General features: G+C 39.9%; 1 protein-coding gene across 7 annotated transcripts in view; it reads right to left on the bottom strand.

The window, feature by feature from the left end:
- KDM4C (lysine demethylase 4C) overlaps positions 1 to 20,458 on the bottom strand; it is a 434,115-nt gene that overhangs the window by 12,731 nt on the left and 400,926 nt on the right. For all 7 annotated transcript variants that reach the window (XM_084629198.1, XM_084629204.1, XM_084629200.1 and 4 more), the window contains one exon: positions 3,057 to 3,176. In XM_084629198.1, coding sequence (XP_084485324.1) covers positions 3,057 to 3,176 — 120 coding nt within the window. The remainder of the gene's footprint in view (positions 1 to 3,056; positions 3,177 to 20,458) is intronic.

The raw sequence follows: 20,458 nt of genomic DNA, 5'->3' as shown, positions 1-20,458 counted from the left end.
CCCAGCACACGCACACCCCTTTCTAGTTTCTCCTTTCGTAGAGAATGGTTGGTCTAATTGTTAGAGGACTTGGCACAGAAGACCTTGGGCGAGATTCTGTACTGTGCCTCTAAAAGGCACAACAGAGAACTAACAACACAGGAAGAAGGGGGGCAAAGGTGGCTTTAAACCACCTTTTCACCCTCTCAATCCTGGGCGGGTTCTGTAGCCCTTAGCTTAATTTAGACAGCCCCGGGGGGGCAGTGGGGGGGAGGGCGGATGTTACAGCAGTATCCCCAGGCTGCAATCTGGGCTGCAGCACTTCCCAGAATCTCTGCAGTGCTATGATACACCCCTCCTCACCTTGGTATGTCCTCTGTGCCAGGGCTTGCTAGGGGTCCTTGAAAGGCAGCCTTTTGGCTGTTTCCATAATTCCTGTGCCAGGGAATTTCTCCCACAGCTAGATATGGGGCACTGAGAGCCCCTTTATGCTGCTCCTGTCCTATTACCCAAAATAAAAGGTCCAAAGTGGGGCTGAGGGTTTCACCTGGACTCTAATTCTTACTGACTTACTATGTGGTCTTGGAAAGGTTACTTAACCTCTCACTCTTTCTGCTCCTGTAAAAAAGATGATAATATGACTCACCTTACCTAACTCACAGGGTTGTCATGAGCATAGCTTTTTTGTAAAATGCTTTTGTGACGTTGCACCCCATAATGATTTATGGAAATATGCTTATGAATGTATACATGACATAGCTGGAATATGTTTTATGCCACACATGCCATGTAGAATATCTCTGTAAAGGTTATGATCTACTGAATATATCATCCTATTTGTATGCATGTATCATTTTCGTATATGAAGTTATGAATATTGGCTGTGTACTTGTTTGATTTTAAGTAGCCTTAATAAGGCATTTGGTCAACTTCTTAAGAAAGCAATTTGCAAGTTAAGTGCCCCACAAGAAACACTTAATGGACAATGGAACCTTGGAAGACTCTAATCCACATAAGAAGTCTATCTGGGGACATTCAAGGTAACATGTGAACAATGGCTGCCACCTGTAAAGTTCTGAGTCATGCATGGACATGTGACTTGCCCATGTGACTCCAGAACTCCAGCTTGCAGCTGGATTCTGCATCAGAGAGAGGAGGAGGTCTCCACCCACAAGAGAAAGTCTAAGTCCTGGTAGACCCCTCCATTTTGTCTTCAGCTGGCTCAAGAGATAGCCTCTCCACCCCCAAAGGATACCTGAAAGAAACTGGAACAAAGGACAGTAACCACAGGGGTGTGAGTGATTGCTGGACTCAGACTAGAAGGAAGCTAGTCTGTAAAATAAGCTTACTGGAACATCTCTAAGGGTGAGATTTCATCTGTAATCACTTTCTTACTGTATTAGGCATGGACTTGCATATTTTATTTTATTTTGTTTGGTAATTTACTTTGTTCTATTATCACTTGGAACCTCTTAAATCCTACCTTTTGTATTTAATAAAATCACTTTTTACTTATTAATTAACCCAGAGTATGTATTAATATTTGGGGGGCAAACAGCTGTGCATATCTCTCTATCTGTGTTGTAGAGGGCGAACAATTTATGAGTTTACCTTGTATATGCTTTATACAGGGTAAAACGGATTTATTTGGGGTTTGGACCCCATTGGGAGCTGGGTATCTGCGTGTTGGAGATAGGAATCTTAAGCTGCTTTCAGTTAAGCCTGCGCTGTTAGGGGATGTGGTTCAGACCTGGGTCTGTGTTTGTAGCAGGCAAGCATGTCTGGCTCAAACCAGGCAGGGCACTGAAATCCCAAGCTGCCAGGGAAAACGGACTCAGAGGTAGTCTCAGCACATCAGTTGACAGTCCCAAAGGGGTTTCTGTGATCCAACCGTCACAGCTTTCAACATGAATAGTACTATAAAACAATAATCCTTAAAGTTTTATATAGAACTTATATTCAAAGCATAAGGCAGATATTAAATATAAGGGAGGCAGTAAGGTGTAGGGTTCAGCATAAGGGACCAGACATCTGGAGACCCGAGTTTGATTCCCACATCTGCCACAGACTTGCAACATGACATAGCAAGTCACTTACCCTCTCTGTGCATTAATTTATCCATGGATAGTATAGCACTTGCCCACTTTTGTAAAACAATTTGAGATCGGCAGATGGAAAGAGTTATATAAGTAAAAAGATATATATATATATATATATATATATATATATATATATATATATATATACACACACACACACACAAATGTATATAAATACCAAATATGTCTCTCTATCTAAATAACAAAAAGTTATATTCTTATTCTTCCCTACGTGTTGTTATTGTGGTTGTTTTATTGTAGTTTCTACCATGCACTTGGGTACTCAACATTGCTGACTGATTTTTCTCAAAGCATGCACTTCTGAAAACAAACAATTATTCTGCCTCTGAAATCAGGACTGAGCTCTTTAGTCTTGTCCACAGTACTGAGTTCTCCTCTCTCTCTCTGAAGTTTATAAAATGCCTTAATGTACATGTTAGTTAATATAAGATTGCCTCATTGAACAGCTGAAAATGTGTTTATTTAAACTATGTTTTTCATTGTCCTTTCTCTCATCCCTTTTTGTGAACCTTCGCTAGTTGATTAAAGTCAGGTGCCCAGTTATATCATTAATTAAATGGCTACCAATGCTTAATAAAAGCAAATAACATGGAGAGAACAACAGAATATCATACTGAAGTCTTGTTTTATAGGATGTAGTCCATCGAATAACCCTGAGTTCCTATAAAATTATACACTCTCTTCCTTTGGAATTGTGAAGTTACAGGATTGTACATAGCAATAATTAGCTACAACAGCAGCTCAGCAATTGTAAACAATTGGGGACAATTCTATTTGATAAGGTAAAGGCATTACTGTTTAAGAGTCAGTACTTAACTCATACCCCTACCTTCCAGAACTTTAAAACTATGGTATGGCCAGTCCAACTTTGGTGTGGAATGAGTTGTTTGTAATACACATGAAGACATTTGAAAGAAAGTTCCTAATATGCACATAATAAGAAATATGGGCACTCACCTGATACATGTGAGCTACATTTGCTCCCAGATATTTTGCCCCATACAGTTTTCCATCAGGCCACTTCACTTGGACCACCTCTCCCTCTGCAGGTGGACCTAGCTTCCGGCAGTCTCTGCTCTATTTACAAACAAGGGAATGTTTCTCAAATCAGTGATTAAGCAATTAAATTTTGAAATTAGCAGTAAAATGCTTCTTACAACTTGATAAGTAGAGGGAAGTTATTATCATGCGTTTTTCAAGCATTATAATCTTGCTAATGGGCCAACAAAACATATTGTTTGTCTTTGTGAGAAGGAACTAGTGACCAAAGAAATACTCCTAACAGTTTGATGTCACGATGTCAAAGCAATGTGTATGAAAGAGATAGTTATCAGCAATGGTGCTACTTTTCCCCAACTTCATTTTTGTCACATAGTGAAGATGAAGTTTAACAAAGTGCAGCTGCTTATTTGCCAGAGGTTTATGGAGGTTGTTTTTTTAATATACTTAAGCAATTTATACTTTGCTAACACCAGTGCATTCCTGCTAGATGTTTACTGATTGCAATATACACATGATCAAACTATAAATGTCGAGAGCATCAGCAGATTCCTTGCTTAGCTGGTATATATACACAGAAAGAATTTAAAGGTTTACTGTCACCTTTGTATCACCGAACTCTGGGCTTAGCTCCTGGTATAACATATGCTGGCTTTGAACCACTCACTGTGTGGGATGCTCTGCCAGGCCAATATAGCCAGAGAACAGAGCACACCATTCACACACTCACCCACATTTCTACACTCGGCATTGTGTGACAGACCACAGAAGAGTCTTTATGTCAGCTCTGTATTAGCTGAGGGGGAAACCTTGTGCAGGCACTTTTCCTCCAGGGCCAACTCAGCCAGCTATCCACCCACGTAAAGCAGCCCACAGGTTCAAATTATGACTCCAGTGACAAATGAAAGTGAATGTAGTGGGAAGTCCTAATCTGTATTGGCTCCCTGTCAGTCAGCAAATTGTTCGGCATTAATGACGGACCTAGAACTGGAATAGCAGGGCTGTTGCAAAATAGGATCGAGGTACATTGACAATTGTTTGTAGTTTGCCCAGCACCTAGTTGTTAGACTAGTTACTGCAGTAATGCTTGCCATTTTGAGAGCAACAAATTCACACCACATATTTTCAAAATATTATCATTTCACAACACATCTCACCCTTCATTGTGCATTTACACTTGAGAACATATCAGACTGAGAGATGAAAATTAGCTTCTCTCATAGCCAAGGGCCTCTAGGCACCTTAGCGCCTAATCATAATGACTGACGACAGTGAAGCGAGAGCGAGGAGACTGCAATAGCGTTTACATGGATAATAACTCATTTGACTATTACCTGAATGTTATCTTATCACTAGGGCTGTCGATTAATTGCAGTTAATTCATGCTATTAATGCAAAAAAATTAACTGTGATTAAAAAATTAATTGTTATTAATCGCACTGTTAAACAATGGAATACCAATTGACATTTATTAAATATTTGTGGATGTTTTTCTACATTTTCAAATATATTGATTTTTATTACAACACAGAATACAAAGTGTACTATCCTCACTTTATATTATTTTTTTTACAAATATTTGCACTGTAAAAATGATAAACAAAATAAATGGTATTTTTCAATTCACCTCATACAAGTCCTGTAGTGTAATCTCCTTATTGTGAAAGTGCAATTGACAAAGGTAGATTTTTTTTGTTACATAACTGGACTCAAAAACAAAACAATGTAAAAACTTTAGAACCTACAAGTCCACTCAGTCCTACTTCTTGTTCAGCCAATTGCTAAGACAAACAAGTTTGCTTACATTTACGGGAGATACTGTTGACTGCTTCTTTTTTACAATGTGACCTGAGGCACTTTTCTAGCTGGCGTTGCAAGATATTTACGTGCCAGATATGCTAAACATTCATATGCCCCTTCATGCTTCGGCCACCATTCCAGAGGACATGCTTCCATGCTGATGATACTCATTAAAAAAATAATGTGTTAATTAAATTTGTGACTGAACTCCTTGGGGGAGAATTGTTTGTCTCCTGTTCTGTTTTACCTGCATTCTGCCATATATTTCATGTTACAGCAGTCTTGACTGATGACCCAGCACATGTTCATTTTAAGAACACTTTCACAGCAGATTTGATAAAATGCAAAGAAGGTTCCAATGTGAGATTTCTAAGGATAGATACAGCACTCAACTCAAGGTTTAAGAATCTGAAGTGCCTTCCAAAATCTGAGAGGGACGAGGTGTGGAGAATGCTTTCAGATGTCTTAAAAGAGCAACACTCTGATGTGGAAACTACAGAACCCGAACCACCAAAAAAGAAAATCAACCATCTGCTGGTGGCATCTGACTCAGACGATGAAAATCAACATGCATTGGCCCGCTCTGCTTTAGATTGTTATTGAGCAGAACCCGTCATCAGCATGCATGTCTTCTGGAATGGTGGTTGAAGCATGAAGGGACATATGAATCTTTAGAGCATCTGGCACGTAAATATCTTGCAATTCCGGCTACAACAAAGCCATGCGAACATCTGTTCTCACATTCAGGAGACACTGTAAACAAGATGTGGGCAGCATTATCTCCTGCTAATTGTTTGTCTGAGCGATTGGCTGAAGTAGGACTGAGTGGACTTGTAGGTTCTAAAATTTTACATTGTTTATTTTTGAATGCAGTTATTTTTTGCACATAATTCTACATTTGTAAGTTCAACTTTCATGATAAAGAGATTGCACTACAGTACTTGTATTAGGTGAATTGAAATATACTATTTCTTTTGTTTTTTACAGTGCAAATATTTGTAATAAAAAATAAAGTGAGCACTGTAAACTTTGTATTCTGTGTTGTAATTGAAATCAATATATTTGAAAATGTAGAAAACATCCAAAATATTTAAATAAATGGTATTCTATTACTGTTTAATCGCGCAATTAATTTTTTGTAATTGCTTGACAGCCCTACTTATCACCTGTTATTTACATCCATGCGCGATAAACTTATTTTGTTGCTAGCCATGTCTCCTAATCCCCAGATGTAGTCCACAAGTTTGATTCAACCCATGAGCCCAAGGAAGTGCAAACTGCATCCCACTGAGCTTGTTGAGGTAGCTGTGCTTCCGTGGGCAGAGATATCCTCACAGGAGGACAGATGGCACTACAGTCACTGCCATCCCTTAGAGGCTCTCTCAGAGTGACAGCTTTAAACCGTGCTCAGTGTCGCACAGGTGCCTGGCTCGTGCAGTCTGATGAGATATGCTGAAATGTGTGTGTTTTCTGACCCCAGTCCCTCCCAGCTGGCTCCACCCACTTTCCCAGTTGCGCTAGCCAGTTTCAGGCCTCCAGTATTGACAGGGTAGTAGGCAACCTTCCTTGTTACACTACCCTGCTCTTGGTCAAACTGAAGGTCTACAGCCTGGGTTCCAGCAGTGGAGTTATTCCCATGTACCAGACTAGTTCAGGGATTCTTAAACTCATTAATAGCATGAACCACATCCTAAAAGAAACACTCTCACAACTGTGAGAAACACTCTCACCTCCCATTTACGATGGTGCTGAAAACACCAGCTACCATGCTTTTATTTTCCCTCCTCTACCTTTATTTATTTAGAATTATAACATAAAAAGAAAAACAAAGCCTGCCTGTGTGCCTTGGACATAATTTTAAAACTACTATACAAAATCTTCAGCTTCTCTAAAAAACAAACGATCTACTTGTGGTATCAAACCAAAAAGTACCTCAATGTAATTACAAATACTAGCCTTGATTGCTTCTCTCCCGCTCCACCTTCCAAAAGACAAGCTTGCAGCCTATGATTGCATAACATTCCTGGGATAAGTACCATAACTGCTCATACGGAAATGTAACAGAGGAAAGGATTTAATGTATTTCAGTTACTTTTAGTCCAATTTACTAGCTAAAACTAAGGAGAGACAGCTCTATGACCAGCCAGCTGTCCAGAGACCACTAGCAAATGCTTTTGAGGATTTCAATGGTCCATGGAACAATTTCCGGGAACCGCTGTACTAGATATCCTGTATTCCATTCCACCATGAGTTCATTACTTCTGTCTATTCTATCACTAGTGTGTTTTTAATATCATCTCTTGTATTAACATACTGTATTATCTTACTATTGAAAAATTGATTCCCACATTTTCTTCTGGGGGAAGGTTACACACATTTCTTAGACAGACCAAATTGGATACTGTTAATTTGAAACATCTAATCTGTCAGATGTATAATTAACAGCAAGGCACCAGAAAAACAGGATCCTTTTAGCTCTCCCTGTACCAGATGTAAATAATCTCCAGACTCAGTAATTTCTGGGTTTGAAGTGTAAATCACATACATTTGCTCTAGAGTTTCATATAGTCTGTGCAGTAAATGAAACTGTAACACAGCTCATCTTATGCCACATTAGTGGATCTAACCTGCTGGTACATAAAGCACCAATCAGCTGTGGAATATCGGAGTCCAGCTGTTTATGCTGTTATGAAAATTCCTTTATTATCTTAAATCACAGAACTGTAAAAATTTTAAAGCTTTTTTGTGTGGCTGTATTAAGGTTAATCTAACCTGTTGTAGGCAGCATTCAATTTTGGGTTCATTAACTGCTTTTCCAATAAGAGAAAATAGCAAGTATTACTTTAACAATAAATATCAGAGATATATTTACTGAAATATCGTATTTGCCTCTCAATACAGTGACTGACAATAGAATTGCTTGTTCAAACACTTGTGAGCCTAACTCTATGATGAAAATGACTACTTTTCATGACAATATACTGGGCAGCAAGTCAGGGGACTTTTCTAAAATTTTCTATAGTGCCCTGCAGTCTTAGTATCAAAGTGCCATACAGATAAATTAAATCTGCATGGCAAAATCCTAGTGAACTTCATGGAGTGTGAAGGACTCATGAATACTACATGTTCTATGTGTTTGTCTGGATGTTGTAAGTGGGTTTACTATATGAAAACATGGGGTTAATTCAGGAAGAGTTTGACTGCATGTAGGTACTAAAGAGAACAAAGGTTCATTGGCCAACATGTGTTTTCAAAATCCTTTTTCTCTTATGTTACGTACTTTGTTCCTACTGTTGAAATGAAACGATACTTCGGTTCAAGAAATCTGTCTGGTCACTGTCTTTACCTCTGTTCTCTTTCCTGCCTGTTTGCATTCAGTCTTTTGTTGAATTAACCCTATTTTCATACTGTAAATCCATTTACATCAAAGAGATGAACATACAGAACATATAGTATCTGTAAATTATTGTAGTGCAATCTCATCTCCTTCACATGCTGTTTTTAGTTCTTCTTGCTCTGTTTATTGGCCTGATACAAAACCAATTAAAGTCAATGAAAGGCTTCAACTGGGATTGAATCAGGCCTCACAGAACACTCTATTTGGTACATATAAATCATTACTTTAAAATTTTTATTTCAGTGATGCTGCAATAGCTCTATCAAAGAGCAAGGTCTTGCAGCATGGCCAAAATTTGCTTGGGCTTTGGAAAAGCCTGTTCATCTCTAGGAGCTCATTCTACAACTGAAAACCCTTCACCAAGCACAGATTATTCTCACATCTCCTTTAGGCCCAATGCAGGAAAGCATCCCTCGGCAGGAAAACACACATGTGCTTTCCTGCTTGCAATACCTAAGTATAGCTCTTACGATCTTAGATGAGATGGAGAAGAGGACTCCTGAACAGAAGGATTAGCATGTAGACCATTCTCAAAGTATGCCAAAGACAGCTGCTTTTTGGACATTTCAAGTTCCGTTTTAACTGTTTTGCCTGGCAATATCATTACAGAATTTGGAATGAATATATTAATAATTATTTTGGGAATGATACAACTATAAGAACCACTGGGTACTTCTGGGTTTCACCCAAAGCAGCACAGATTGAAAAATGAGTTCCTACTCTTTCAAATTTGCTTCTCTTTCTGTGATTGGTGTGTAAAAATGCATTAGTCAATCAAAGACAGGGAGGCCATGGAACCATTGTTTACACTTAATATAGTAGGAATGACAATGGCCCATTAGAATTTTTTTTAAACAGGGGGAAGCTGCAGGCTGCAGGCATTTTTCAGGGGAAAATGGATCAATGCTTGTCCCAAGTTTATGTACTGCAGCAAGACCTGTAAATGCTACTAGAAAACTCTCCCATTCAAAATGGGGAAAATGCCAACCATCATTTATTCTAACTGCGTCAGCAGAGCTGGATTTTGTTAATTGTTTTGATGCAACTGTTATAAACTGTCTCTGTACGTGTGGTCATATCACCCATGGGTTGCTGACTCAAGTGACGATAAAGTGGTTTTGGTGATGGCCACAGATTTGAGCCTCACTCCTGGCAATCTTGTTGTCTGTATGTAAGCAGCCACAGGTTTGTTGGACTAGAACATCTTGTCTGAACAGCTGTATTTTACCTCCCACTTAAGCATGCAATGGTGTGGGGCCTTGCCCTTGAACGGATCTGAAAATTGGATCTGAAATCCTCTGTCATACTGGAGGGGCAGCTAGACCAAACTGGAGCAGCAATGTGACCCCATGCAGCTCCCACACCTTTCCAGTCCTTTAGCACCCAGGGACACCCCAGCTCCTGGGGAGAGGCTGAGCAGTGGGCTCCAGGAACCTCCCAGTCCCCAGAAGGATGGGAGGATTAGATCTGGGCTTTTGGCACTTCCTGAGTAAGTGGAGCTGCATGTAGATGGGGTCTAGGCCTCCCAGAACTGCCTGGCCCCTGCTGGGGATGGTGCTCTTCAGCCTGGCCTCCTCTCTGAGTTAGAGCTCAGGATGGAATGTGGGGAAGGAGAGCCTGGAGTCGGATGTGGGGTGGGGAGGCCACGGGGATGAGTGTGTGGGGAAGAGCATGGACCTGGCTGAGGTGCAATGAGGCGGGAAGAACATGGAGATGAGTGTGGGCAGCATGAGGGGAGCGTGTTTGGAGCTGGGTGTAGTGGGAGAGAGCTTGGAAGTGGGTGCAGACCAGGGTAGGGACAGCTCTGGGCCCCCTCCTTAGGAAAATTCTGTTTGCGCCCTTGCTCCCACTCATACTGCTGCATGTGCACCCTGGGGAACTACTTATAGCAAGAAGAAAGAAATCAGTTTCCATCTTGATAAGATCAAGATGTTTCTGCAGAAGATTGCTAAATCCAGTTCTACCAGCTGCTCTCACACAGGGGGCTTTGAAGGGAAGAGGAGGATGAAATGTTACATTGTAAAAGATACATACAGATGGTCATGCTTTCAGGGCTCAGACTGACTTCCATAGTCACCGGAATGTTACTGATTGCTAGGAGAGAGTGCCTTTTTTCAAAAACGCCTGGTATTTCTTGAACAGAGCACTATAACATTATAACATTCAGGTGTCTATAACAGTAAATGGAGATTGCAATTTTCTTTGCAATTGCCACAAAAATAGATTAGGAAAAAACAGAAAGAGAAGAAATGTACTTCAGATACTGAAGAAAAGCCTGTCTCTGATACACAGAAAAGAGTACACTGGAAATATTGTTCATGTTTATCACTCCGAAAGGTTGCCTCTGTAAAGCTGCCAAGGTCTGAATAAGCATTGGTTGTCTCTCTCTCTCTCTAAGTCACACAGGTTCTAACACCTGACTTAGTTGAGATTTCTAAATTTGTATTCATGAACTGGCACAAGTGGATCAATCTTTCTAAACTGACTCCTTTCTCTGATCTTTTGAGGGCATAGGTAATATCTTCTTTCCATATTCACTACAGGTCAGTTTTTATGTAATTTATTAAACAGTTTTTATGTACACTACAGAGAAGGGCCATATTACAGACCTTCTTTGTAGTTTACATAAAGAATGACTCCGCATTATTCACCTATGCATCACCATTATGCACCATATGCATACCATTTGAGAATATGGTATTAACAGAGACAGTGACATCTGTAAGAAATCAGGTTCCCCATTATATTAACAGAGGGCCCAAGCTAGCAGCCTTTACTCACATGAGTATACCCACTGATGCCAATCTCATTTTAAACAGTCAGTTGGACTACTCACCTGTGTAAGGCTGTAGTGCTGGGACCCATTTTTTTAAAAATAGTTTTGTATTATGCGGTACTGAAACTCTTAAAAACATTTCTTCCTGTGTCAAATATATTTGTCACCTCGCAAAAACTGATGCCCCATCACTGCCCCTGCTATCCCTTCACCCTGCTATGGGGGAAAAAAAAAAGTCAGTACATTTCTGGCTTATTCACATCCTTGTTTTTCACCAATACAATAGATATGAACAATGGTCCTGGAAAGAGGTCGTTAACTCATGCTTCTAATGCTAGTTAGCTATGTGGGTCTATGATACAACAGCAGAATAAAAACATGGGAAGGTCCTGTGTCTATGGAGGTGGAGGAGAGTTATTTGCTGGTGCAGTGTTTTAAAGTAGCTATTTAGAGTCTGTATGAAATTCATTTCCCTTGAATCCTAACCATTTAAAGATAGATCAAAATTTGGGCCTAACCTTGACAGTGGAAATTACTTGTACTAATTAATTTGACTAAATTCATTTTAGCAATTTAAATACATTTTAGCCATCTAATTTAGCATTTTGATTCATGCACAATTTTTGTTGAGGTAAATATTTATTTTATTGAGCTGCATCATTTTAAGATAATAAAAAGTACGAGAATTTCACTTGACAACACCTTGCCTAATTCAACCTAGCTCAGACTACTTGCCGAAGGAGGTCTCCTTGGAATATCTCCACTTTAATGTGAAGTGAAAGGATTCTGGAAATGTTTATACTGTTATGGATTAAGGGATTTTAATTGTGGCAATGCACAGGCATAACCACAGAGGTTGGAGTGAAAGGGGAGACAGATCCACCTCTCCAATTAGAAAAATGACGTTGATAACTGGTGACTCTGATGTCCCTCTCATTCTTTTTGTTTTTCTTTCTTTCGTTGTTAACTGCATTGATATGATCATCTACGGTGTTAGATTCCTTTTCAGATTTACTAGACTATGCAGAACTTAATCTTCTGACAGATTTTCTGACTTTTTACAACTTGGCTAAAATAGAATGCAAATAAAGATCACGAAGAGGCACTGAACAGATATGGGCTCTAACTTTGGGAAAGTTAATATCTAGATGACAGGTTTCAGAGTAGCAGCCGTGTTAGTCTGTATCCGCAAAAAGAAAAGGAGTACTTGTGGCACCTTAGAGACCAACAAATTTATTTGAGCATAAGCTTTCATGAGCTACAGCTGAGCTGAGCTGTAGCTCACGAAAGCTCATGCTCAAATAAATTTGTTGGTCTCTAAGGTGCCACAAGTACTCCTTTTCTTTTTGTTAATATCTAGATATGTACTTCAACAGCTCAGACTCACCTTGAATACAGTCTGTATATTTGGCATAACCCAAGCTTATCTGCTGCATATCTCTGCGTTACCACATGTTGTACCATGTACTAAAGAGGCTTTACAAATCAGCCCTGTCAACTATGATAGTTATATATACCTATACATGCAACACTGTACTACCTCTACTAACTTATCCTTAGCCAAAGTTGTTCAAGTCCCCACTGAAATGTGTGAGGAAGTAAGGGAAACATCACAAATTACAGCCCACTCAGCTGCTGTGGAGCAGTAGATAATAAAGAGTTCTACACAGAAACACAACAGGAGAACATTGGGTCCAGTTTTCAAAATCTGGATGCGTAAAGACAGGCACCTAAATCTTATCCCACCGCTGCCACCATGTCAAGGTTCCTTCCCCACTCTGAACTCTAGGGTACAGATGTGGGGACCTGCATGAAAACCTCCTAAGCTTACTTTTACCAGCTTAGGTTAAAACTTCCCCAAGGTACAAACTATTTTACCCTTTGCCCTTGGACTTCCACTGCCACCACCAAACTTTATCTGGGTTCCTGAAAAAATGTAGTTTGGAAACGTCTTTCCCCCCAAAATCCTCCCAACCCTTGCACCCCACTTCCTGGGGAAGGTTTGGTTCTAAATCCTCACCAGTTTGCATAGGTAACCACAGACTCAAACCCTTGGATCTTAGAACAATGAAAAAGCATTCAGTTTCCTTACAAGAAGACTTTTAATAGAAGTAAAAAAGAATCCCCTCTGTAAAATCAGGGTGGTGAATACCTTACAGGGTAATTAGATTCAAAACATAGAGAATCCCTCTAGGCAAAACCTTAAATTACAAAAAAGACACACAGACAGAAATATTCATTCTATTCAGCACAGCTGTTTTCTCAGCCATTTAAAGAAATCATAATCTAATGCATACCTAGCTAGATTACTTACTAAGTTCTAAGACTCCATTCCTGTTCTGTCCCCGGCAAAAGCATCACACAGAGAGACCCAGACCCTTTGTTTTTCTCCCTCCTCCCAGCTTTTGAAAGTATCTTGTCTCCTCATTGGTCATTTTGGTCAGGTGCCAGCGAGGTTACCTTTAGCTTCTTAACCCTTTACAGGTGAGAGGATTTTTCCTCTGGCCAGGAAGGATTTTAAAGGGGTTTACCCTTCCCTTTATATTTATGACAGTATGCTAGCAATTGATTTATGTATTTTAATTATGAATCAGTTGAACTGGGCTCCTAAATCATAATTTAGAGCTTAACTTTAGGTAACTAAATTTTAAAGCTGGACCCATTATGAAGTGCTGTTATAATTAGAAAAAAAACTAACAATAATAAATTATGAACATAGAAACTGGAGTTAGCTCTTCAATGAGTGGGTTAGTATACCAGACACCAGTTGTGCCTCAGTGCCCCAGCTCCCTCCTCTCACCCTCCCTAGGACCCCACAATCTTCCAGGGGCAGTGTTGAGAACACATCCCACTATTCCAGAAGACACTATCACCACTAGCAGCAGGCACAGGCCTGCAAAGCCTCATAGCCTTGTGATGATAGCAGACCAAGATGTGTGAACTTTTCTCACCACCGACCCTGGAATCATTTATTTCTACCATCACCAGCTTTCTCCTCATGTACCACCCCTCTGCCTTCTTAAATCTCTCCATCCTGTCGCCAGGTATCAGACCCTCCTGCTTTCCATTTGCTGGCTTCAGTCTTTTCCACTAGGTCCTTCCCCTCCCTCTCCTCACTTACCCCTCACTCTTTCTGCATCTCTTCTTTATGCCTCTCTTGCTATATTGATCAGACCCTCCCGTCCACACGCCTTCTAAATCTTCACCTCTCCTCTACAAACTCCTTGACTTACCTCTTATATGCTCTTTTACAGTACTACATAAATTAAAAGTAAAAGCTACTAAAATCAAACTATTAAAGATAAACTCTCCTGTACCCCTTATCTATATGGTGCTCCCGGAAATGCTGTTTAAGTCCAGAATGACTGTTCAATGTAAGCTGCAGTCCACCTAACCTTTACTTCTAAGACTGGATCAAGCCATGGCACTAACTCATCAAAGCCTTTGAGTTTAGGTACTAATTGGTGAAGTTTCTGAAAAACAACCCATAGAGATTTCATAATGCCTAAAACCCAATCAACCCTCCCTTTTATTATGGAGCAGTGAAGTCAATTTAGCAGGAGGATAATATGAGGATGCCACGGCACTCACAGAAATTAATTAAATACACCTTGTCTGGGAATGGCTACTTCAGAAAAAGCCTAAATAACATGCAGAAAATTATTTGGCAGCTGAGGTCTCTCGTTCTCACTAAAAGGTTTTCAAGCAAATTTACAAACCTTCTCCAGGAAAATGCTCAGCAGCAAAATATCAGCATGGAAGCTCTATAAAAATCTATAGAAATAACATCATTATGGAAGGTGTGAAAATTAGACCAACATGTATGGCTGCTGGACTTCTGCATACAAATGGTCTTCCAGCTGTCTTTAGTTGAATGGTATTAAGTTATAGCTATAATTTTTCCCTCCTGAATTTAGAAATTTAGCTTAATGCAGTATCCCACCATGCAGCTATCAAAATGCTCTCATTAGCAGACTGCTCTCTGTAGTAATGGAAATTATCTGCAGATTATTTCAAACAGGGGCTTAACACAGTATAAAGTGCGGGGAAGGGGGAAATAAAGAACTGAACACATGGTGTGAGAGCTGTCATGATAAGTCAGCTCTTAATGTACAAAATACAGGGGAGAACAGGGCTCATGTGGCAGAGCTGCAAAGATGACTCAACTGGGGTTCCCTGGGTAGACAGAGCATCACCAAGGATTGAACTGAAATGTCAGCAAGCCCATTCTGTTAATGCACTTAATACAAGCTGTCTCTTCTGCTTATTTTAGTTTAGTGTGCACTTGCTTTCAGCTTTGGTGTAAGTGATTAAGCTTACAAGCGACTGTTTTATAAAGAATACGACAAACGTATTTACTACTAACACCTCTGATTTAGATTAGCTTGTCATATAGACAGGTAAGGTATCATAGTTGAGAAGAGTGAATATATTTTATTTACTCATGCCATTAAACGGAAGGGAAGTAAATTGTAGAAACTCTTTGTACACATCTCATGATGTTAAAATGCTGTCAAACAATATTTTGCTTTGGAAAATTGATCATGTACAGTTCTTATGCAAATTTCTAAAATCCAAAAACTAACTTTTCATATGTTCCACATCATGTTGAATGAAAAAGAGTGGCAGTTAATATGCGACAGCCAGAATTTATCTAAACAGGAACGGCTATTCATACCACAAGAAAGCTTCCTATCCCACACTAAAAAGTTACTCAATCACTGAATCAATTGGAAGTCCTAGCTTCCAATCCCACACTAACAAGTTCACTCAATCTGATGGACTAGTTGCCAAAGCTATCCTCCTACACCCTTGCTCCTCATGACGAAATCATATAACTTGTTCTCTTAACCAGAAAGACATGGCTGGTACAGTCACTCCTTTATTCTTTCTCGGCATATCAGTTTAAAAAAAAATAATACTCTCCACATCAGCAGCGTCTTTCACCCAAAGAACTGAAACTTTTACATATATTCATTTAGTCTCTAAATTCCTAAGAGGAAAGGAAGTACTATTATCCCCATTTTACAAATGTGGAAACTGAGGAACAGAAAGTGACCTGTCCAAGGTCACACAGCAAGTCAGTGCATGAACAGAACATGGGTCTTCTGTCTTCCAGCCTCTTCTTCAATCATAGCTGCCAACCTGCCAAGAATTTTGCAGAGACATTTCTAAAAATAAGCCTGAGGCCTGGGCAGCATTTTTGGATCCAGAATAATTTTAGATTTTTTTCTTAGATAGGTGAGAGAAAATCCTAAAATGCACCACAACTCTCCTGCAACTCCTGGATTGCTGGGAAAAAATTCTGCTTTTGTCATGGTTCCCCCTTCTCCACTCTATTATATAGGCTACCACTATAACCCCCATATTTTCCGTTGCATCCCTCATGCTCTCCATAGCTTCCACTATGCTCTTCACAATCCCCATGACCATAAGCAACTCTGACTGCTAAACAAGAGACTGATAGGACAGGCCACTATTGTTGACAAACATGGATCAATCACTATATCACAAACACTGTTCTTCTGAGCCCAACTTTGAATATATGTGTGATATAAACATTGTACTTTTATTGTCATAAGCAAGGATTACATATAGTGAACCAGGGTGCATGCTTGCTGTATATAAGCTGCTAAATTTTAAATCTTAAAGGCAATTAAAGTTCAAATTGTGCCATGAATGGAAAAAAATAAAGCACAAAAGCTTGTTTTCACTTTTTTAATTCTCTCCAGCAGCATTTGCTAAATATTAGGAAGATTTATCTTGTCTTTAAAAGATGATTTTACAGATTATCTTAATTTAACATCTCACCTGAAGTTGGTTCTATCAGCCTTTCCATTATCAAGTTAGACTATTGTTAGAAACAAGAGGAAGTTATAGACAGGAAACTGTGATAAGATGATACTGAGGTTTATAAAGCCTCAAATGTAGACAGATTCAAAGTTAAAGCTGGCTGTAATCTACCCTATATTCATTGTTTATGCTTAACTATTGAGTCTCCTGTATTTGTAGTGTATCAGGGAACCAACAAACAAACGTACAAACAAAAAAGTGTGATTCTGCTCTCACCTACACCTTGGGTAAATCAAGAATGATTCTGTTGAAGTTAATAAAGTTTCACTGTTTTAAATCAGTGTGAGGTCAGACTCAGGCCCCTTGAATTGTATGAGCAGCACTGCCTGGGCCCATGGAGTTACGGATGAAGTGGCAGCCTTCAACCTGACTCTGCTTGTTTAGGTTTTTTTAATAAATTTAAGTCCAAACTTTTAAAGTAACTCAGAAATTCATGTCTGTGCTCTTCTATGCATGTAAACAGGGACTTGAGTGTGTAAAGAATGACATTCTGTGCGCCAGATTTGTGTCAATACAAAATTTACAAGTGCAATAAGGTGCTTATAGAAATTTCACAAATAATTATTAAATGTGTTCCTTAATGTTAATTTAATTTGTTAAAAAAATACATACATCTTTCACTCATTATGCAGAATCAGTGGGCCAAGTCCTTCTCACACTCCTTTGAGTAAATGTAATTAAGACAGACAGTGTCAAGCAGACAGAATTGTGCTCAGATTCTTTAAAGCTAATTTTATTAAGTATTTTCCTATTTTCTTTTTAATTTTAATCCTATCACTCCACCAATATTAGAAATAAAGAGGCAAATTCTGCCCTGACTTTCCCTCAATCTTCTTACCATCACTGCAGTCAGTGGGGTCATACAGATTGTACAGCAGATTTTTTTAATGAAGATCATTACAGGTAGGTTCTTGTTAATAAAAATAGGCCCTGATTTTGACACTGGATCCATGCAGGCAGATCCCTGTGCCCCTGTGGAGCTACACTGAAGTCAATAGGGGTCTGCACAGGTGCAAGGATCCACCTATTCACATCAGACTGTAGGATGAGCCTAATATTGTACATTTTAGCCAGCCTCAGTGGCCCAACTCTTTAGGCCTTCTTTCTTGTTGTGGCCTATGCATGGAATGACTTCCCAGACCAAGCATGACAGGCTCCCACCCTCTCCTATTTAAATCCCCCCCTAAAGACTTGCTGCTTCCGTAAGGTCCACAAACATTAACCCATGTCCGTCAAACTTCCACATTTGGTTGGGGAGAAGCCATGTAATGTTCCAGGTTACCACGGTTACCCACCATGTTTTGTATGTGTGGGTCTGTTTTTCATCTCCTTGGGGCAGAGGCTCTCTTTATTAATTTGCTTCCTGCATAGCACAGAGCATGTTGTTAGCAGTTAAATAATAAACAATAACAGCAACCTCTGAGACCATACGTGCATTGAGAGATAGGACCTAACTTGGCTGAGCTCTGAAGCCCCAGCTGGTCTGACCTCAGTCGCACTATTCTGCTGAATTACACTGTCCATAAATCTTTGATGAAATAACAGACTTGAGAGACGGCTAAAGGAAACTTAAAATGTACTGCCATTGCCATCTTTGTCATTCCTTGTCTTGTACATATTTGATTTGCACAAGTCAATGTATGTTACTGCTTTACCCAGTCACTAAATGCTTCTCTATATAGCAATCAGCTGGCCCAACTAATTAAAAATTCTGAAGCAGAGAGTCTAAGATTTTGCTGTGGATCATTTATCTGTGAGGCATGGTGCAAACTTTATGTCTAATTTTACAGGGAAAAGGTCATTTTCAATGGGTAGTGTACTACACTATGCCCCGAGTTTACATATATGTCCAATTATATGTCCAGGGGAAGCAGCCATTCAGGGCACAGGAGGGTCATATAAAAGGAGCTGCAGAGCAAAGCATTAGTCAGTTGCTGCTTGGAGCAGGAGAAGAAAGGACTGCAGGCCTAGCTGCCTGGAAGAGCAGCAGGGCCACGGACGGTTTGCTAGCAGGGACCAGGGGAGCATTGAGGGAGCTCCTGGCTGGTTGCTAGAACTGAGTAGGGACTGAGCCTGAGGAGGGCTGCAGAAAGATGCCCAGGGAGGGCATACCAAGGCTGGACTACGTGAAGACCAAAGCTCAGGGAGGGCTAGAGAGACACACCACCAAAACCCAGGAAGGGCTAGAGAGTGCTACTGAGATATACTCCAGTGGACCGTATACCCCGAAAGGGGTTTGTGCTTGTTAAAATGCAGACAGTGACTTGGCTGGAGCAGTATCACTGACAAATGTGCCAGAGAACCACCAAAAGGGGTCACCAGAACTAAAGAATGCAGACACGCCCAACCAGAAGGGGGCACTCGCCGGAGGTGGACGCCAATGCTGTTACACAGGGGTTGGCACATTCGTTAGTGAAGCTGTGTGTGAGAGAGAAGTTCAAGCAACAGAAAAAGATAGAAGGAGCAAAGAAGCCCCAGATAAGGTCAGAAAAGTCATGGTAGTGTGTCCTTTTGAAAAAAGCTAAGGGAGAGCTTTTGGTCAAAGTGCTAACTGAAGGGGGCTTGGAACTGTAAAAAAAGAAGTTACCCCCTGTTTGATTCCTACTGTGTTTGGGAAAGAGGAGTATGTACATTCTTTGTAAACAAACAGGATTGCATCAAATACCTGACTCCATCATCAATTTCTTTTCCTAGCAGAAACAATCTGCTAGACCCCAAAAATTGGGGTAACAATTTAAGTTCTCAAAGGTTCCAGAGACAGAAAGAAAAAATTAAACTGTGGGGAAGCTAATACCATCACATTACGTATATTAGAGTGTGGGATCAGGAGTTGTTAAAATTTTCATTTCAAACTGTGACAGCATCACAAGGGAGTTATTCATGGATATTGACAGCGCTGGAGAGCTGTGAAGGTGGTCCCTGGCAGGGAAAAACCTTTAAATCCCACCCCCCAAAAAACAAACAAAAAAGCAGCCTCTCCAATTGCTTTGCTATTACACTGAGCTTTTGCTCAAATGCACAGTAACTAAAAAGTGATGCATTCTATTACAAAGAAAGCAGAAGACCATAATTTTGGTGCTTTGTGAAATTTAGGTGTGTGCTGAAAGCAATAGTAGCCGTCTTGAAAATTTCAGTGATGTACTTTCGCTGTCACATTTCTGAATGGTCCTGTTTCACTTTTCATGGCCAGTAGTGAATTTAAAATACTGATACACACAGAATGATGGACCTTAATCTTCACTAATCTCATCAGTCTGAAGGCTCTTTTGGGTCCACTGGTAAAAGAAGGTGGTTACATTAGCGTCAGCATAATTCTGTTTAGGGCTCTATGTATCACTGTAGGTTTTAAAAAAAAAGAGTTGTATACAAAAAAAATTCATCGGTGACTGTCACATTTGCTTGGATTGACAGACTTTGAATCATGTAGCAATACATCTTTTATCATGGTTCTTGACAGCAGCAGTTTGCATGCTGAGTTTAACTAAGCTGATATACACATTCTTCAGGAATATATTGTTAAGCAGAAATTTCACA

Source organism: Lepidochelys olivacea (genome assembly GCF_965140295.1).
Source record: "Lepidochelys olivacea isolate rLepOli2 genome assembly, chromosome: 5".
Lineage (NCBI taxonomy): Eukaryota > Metazoa > Chordata > Testudines > Cheloniidae > Lepidochelys > Lepidochelys olivacea.
This window is presented reverse-complemented; position numbering and strand designations above follow the sequence as displayed.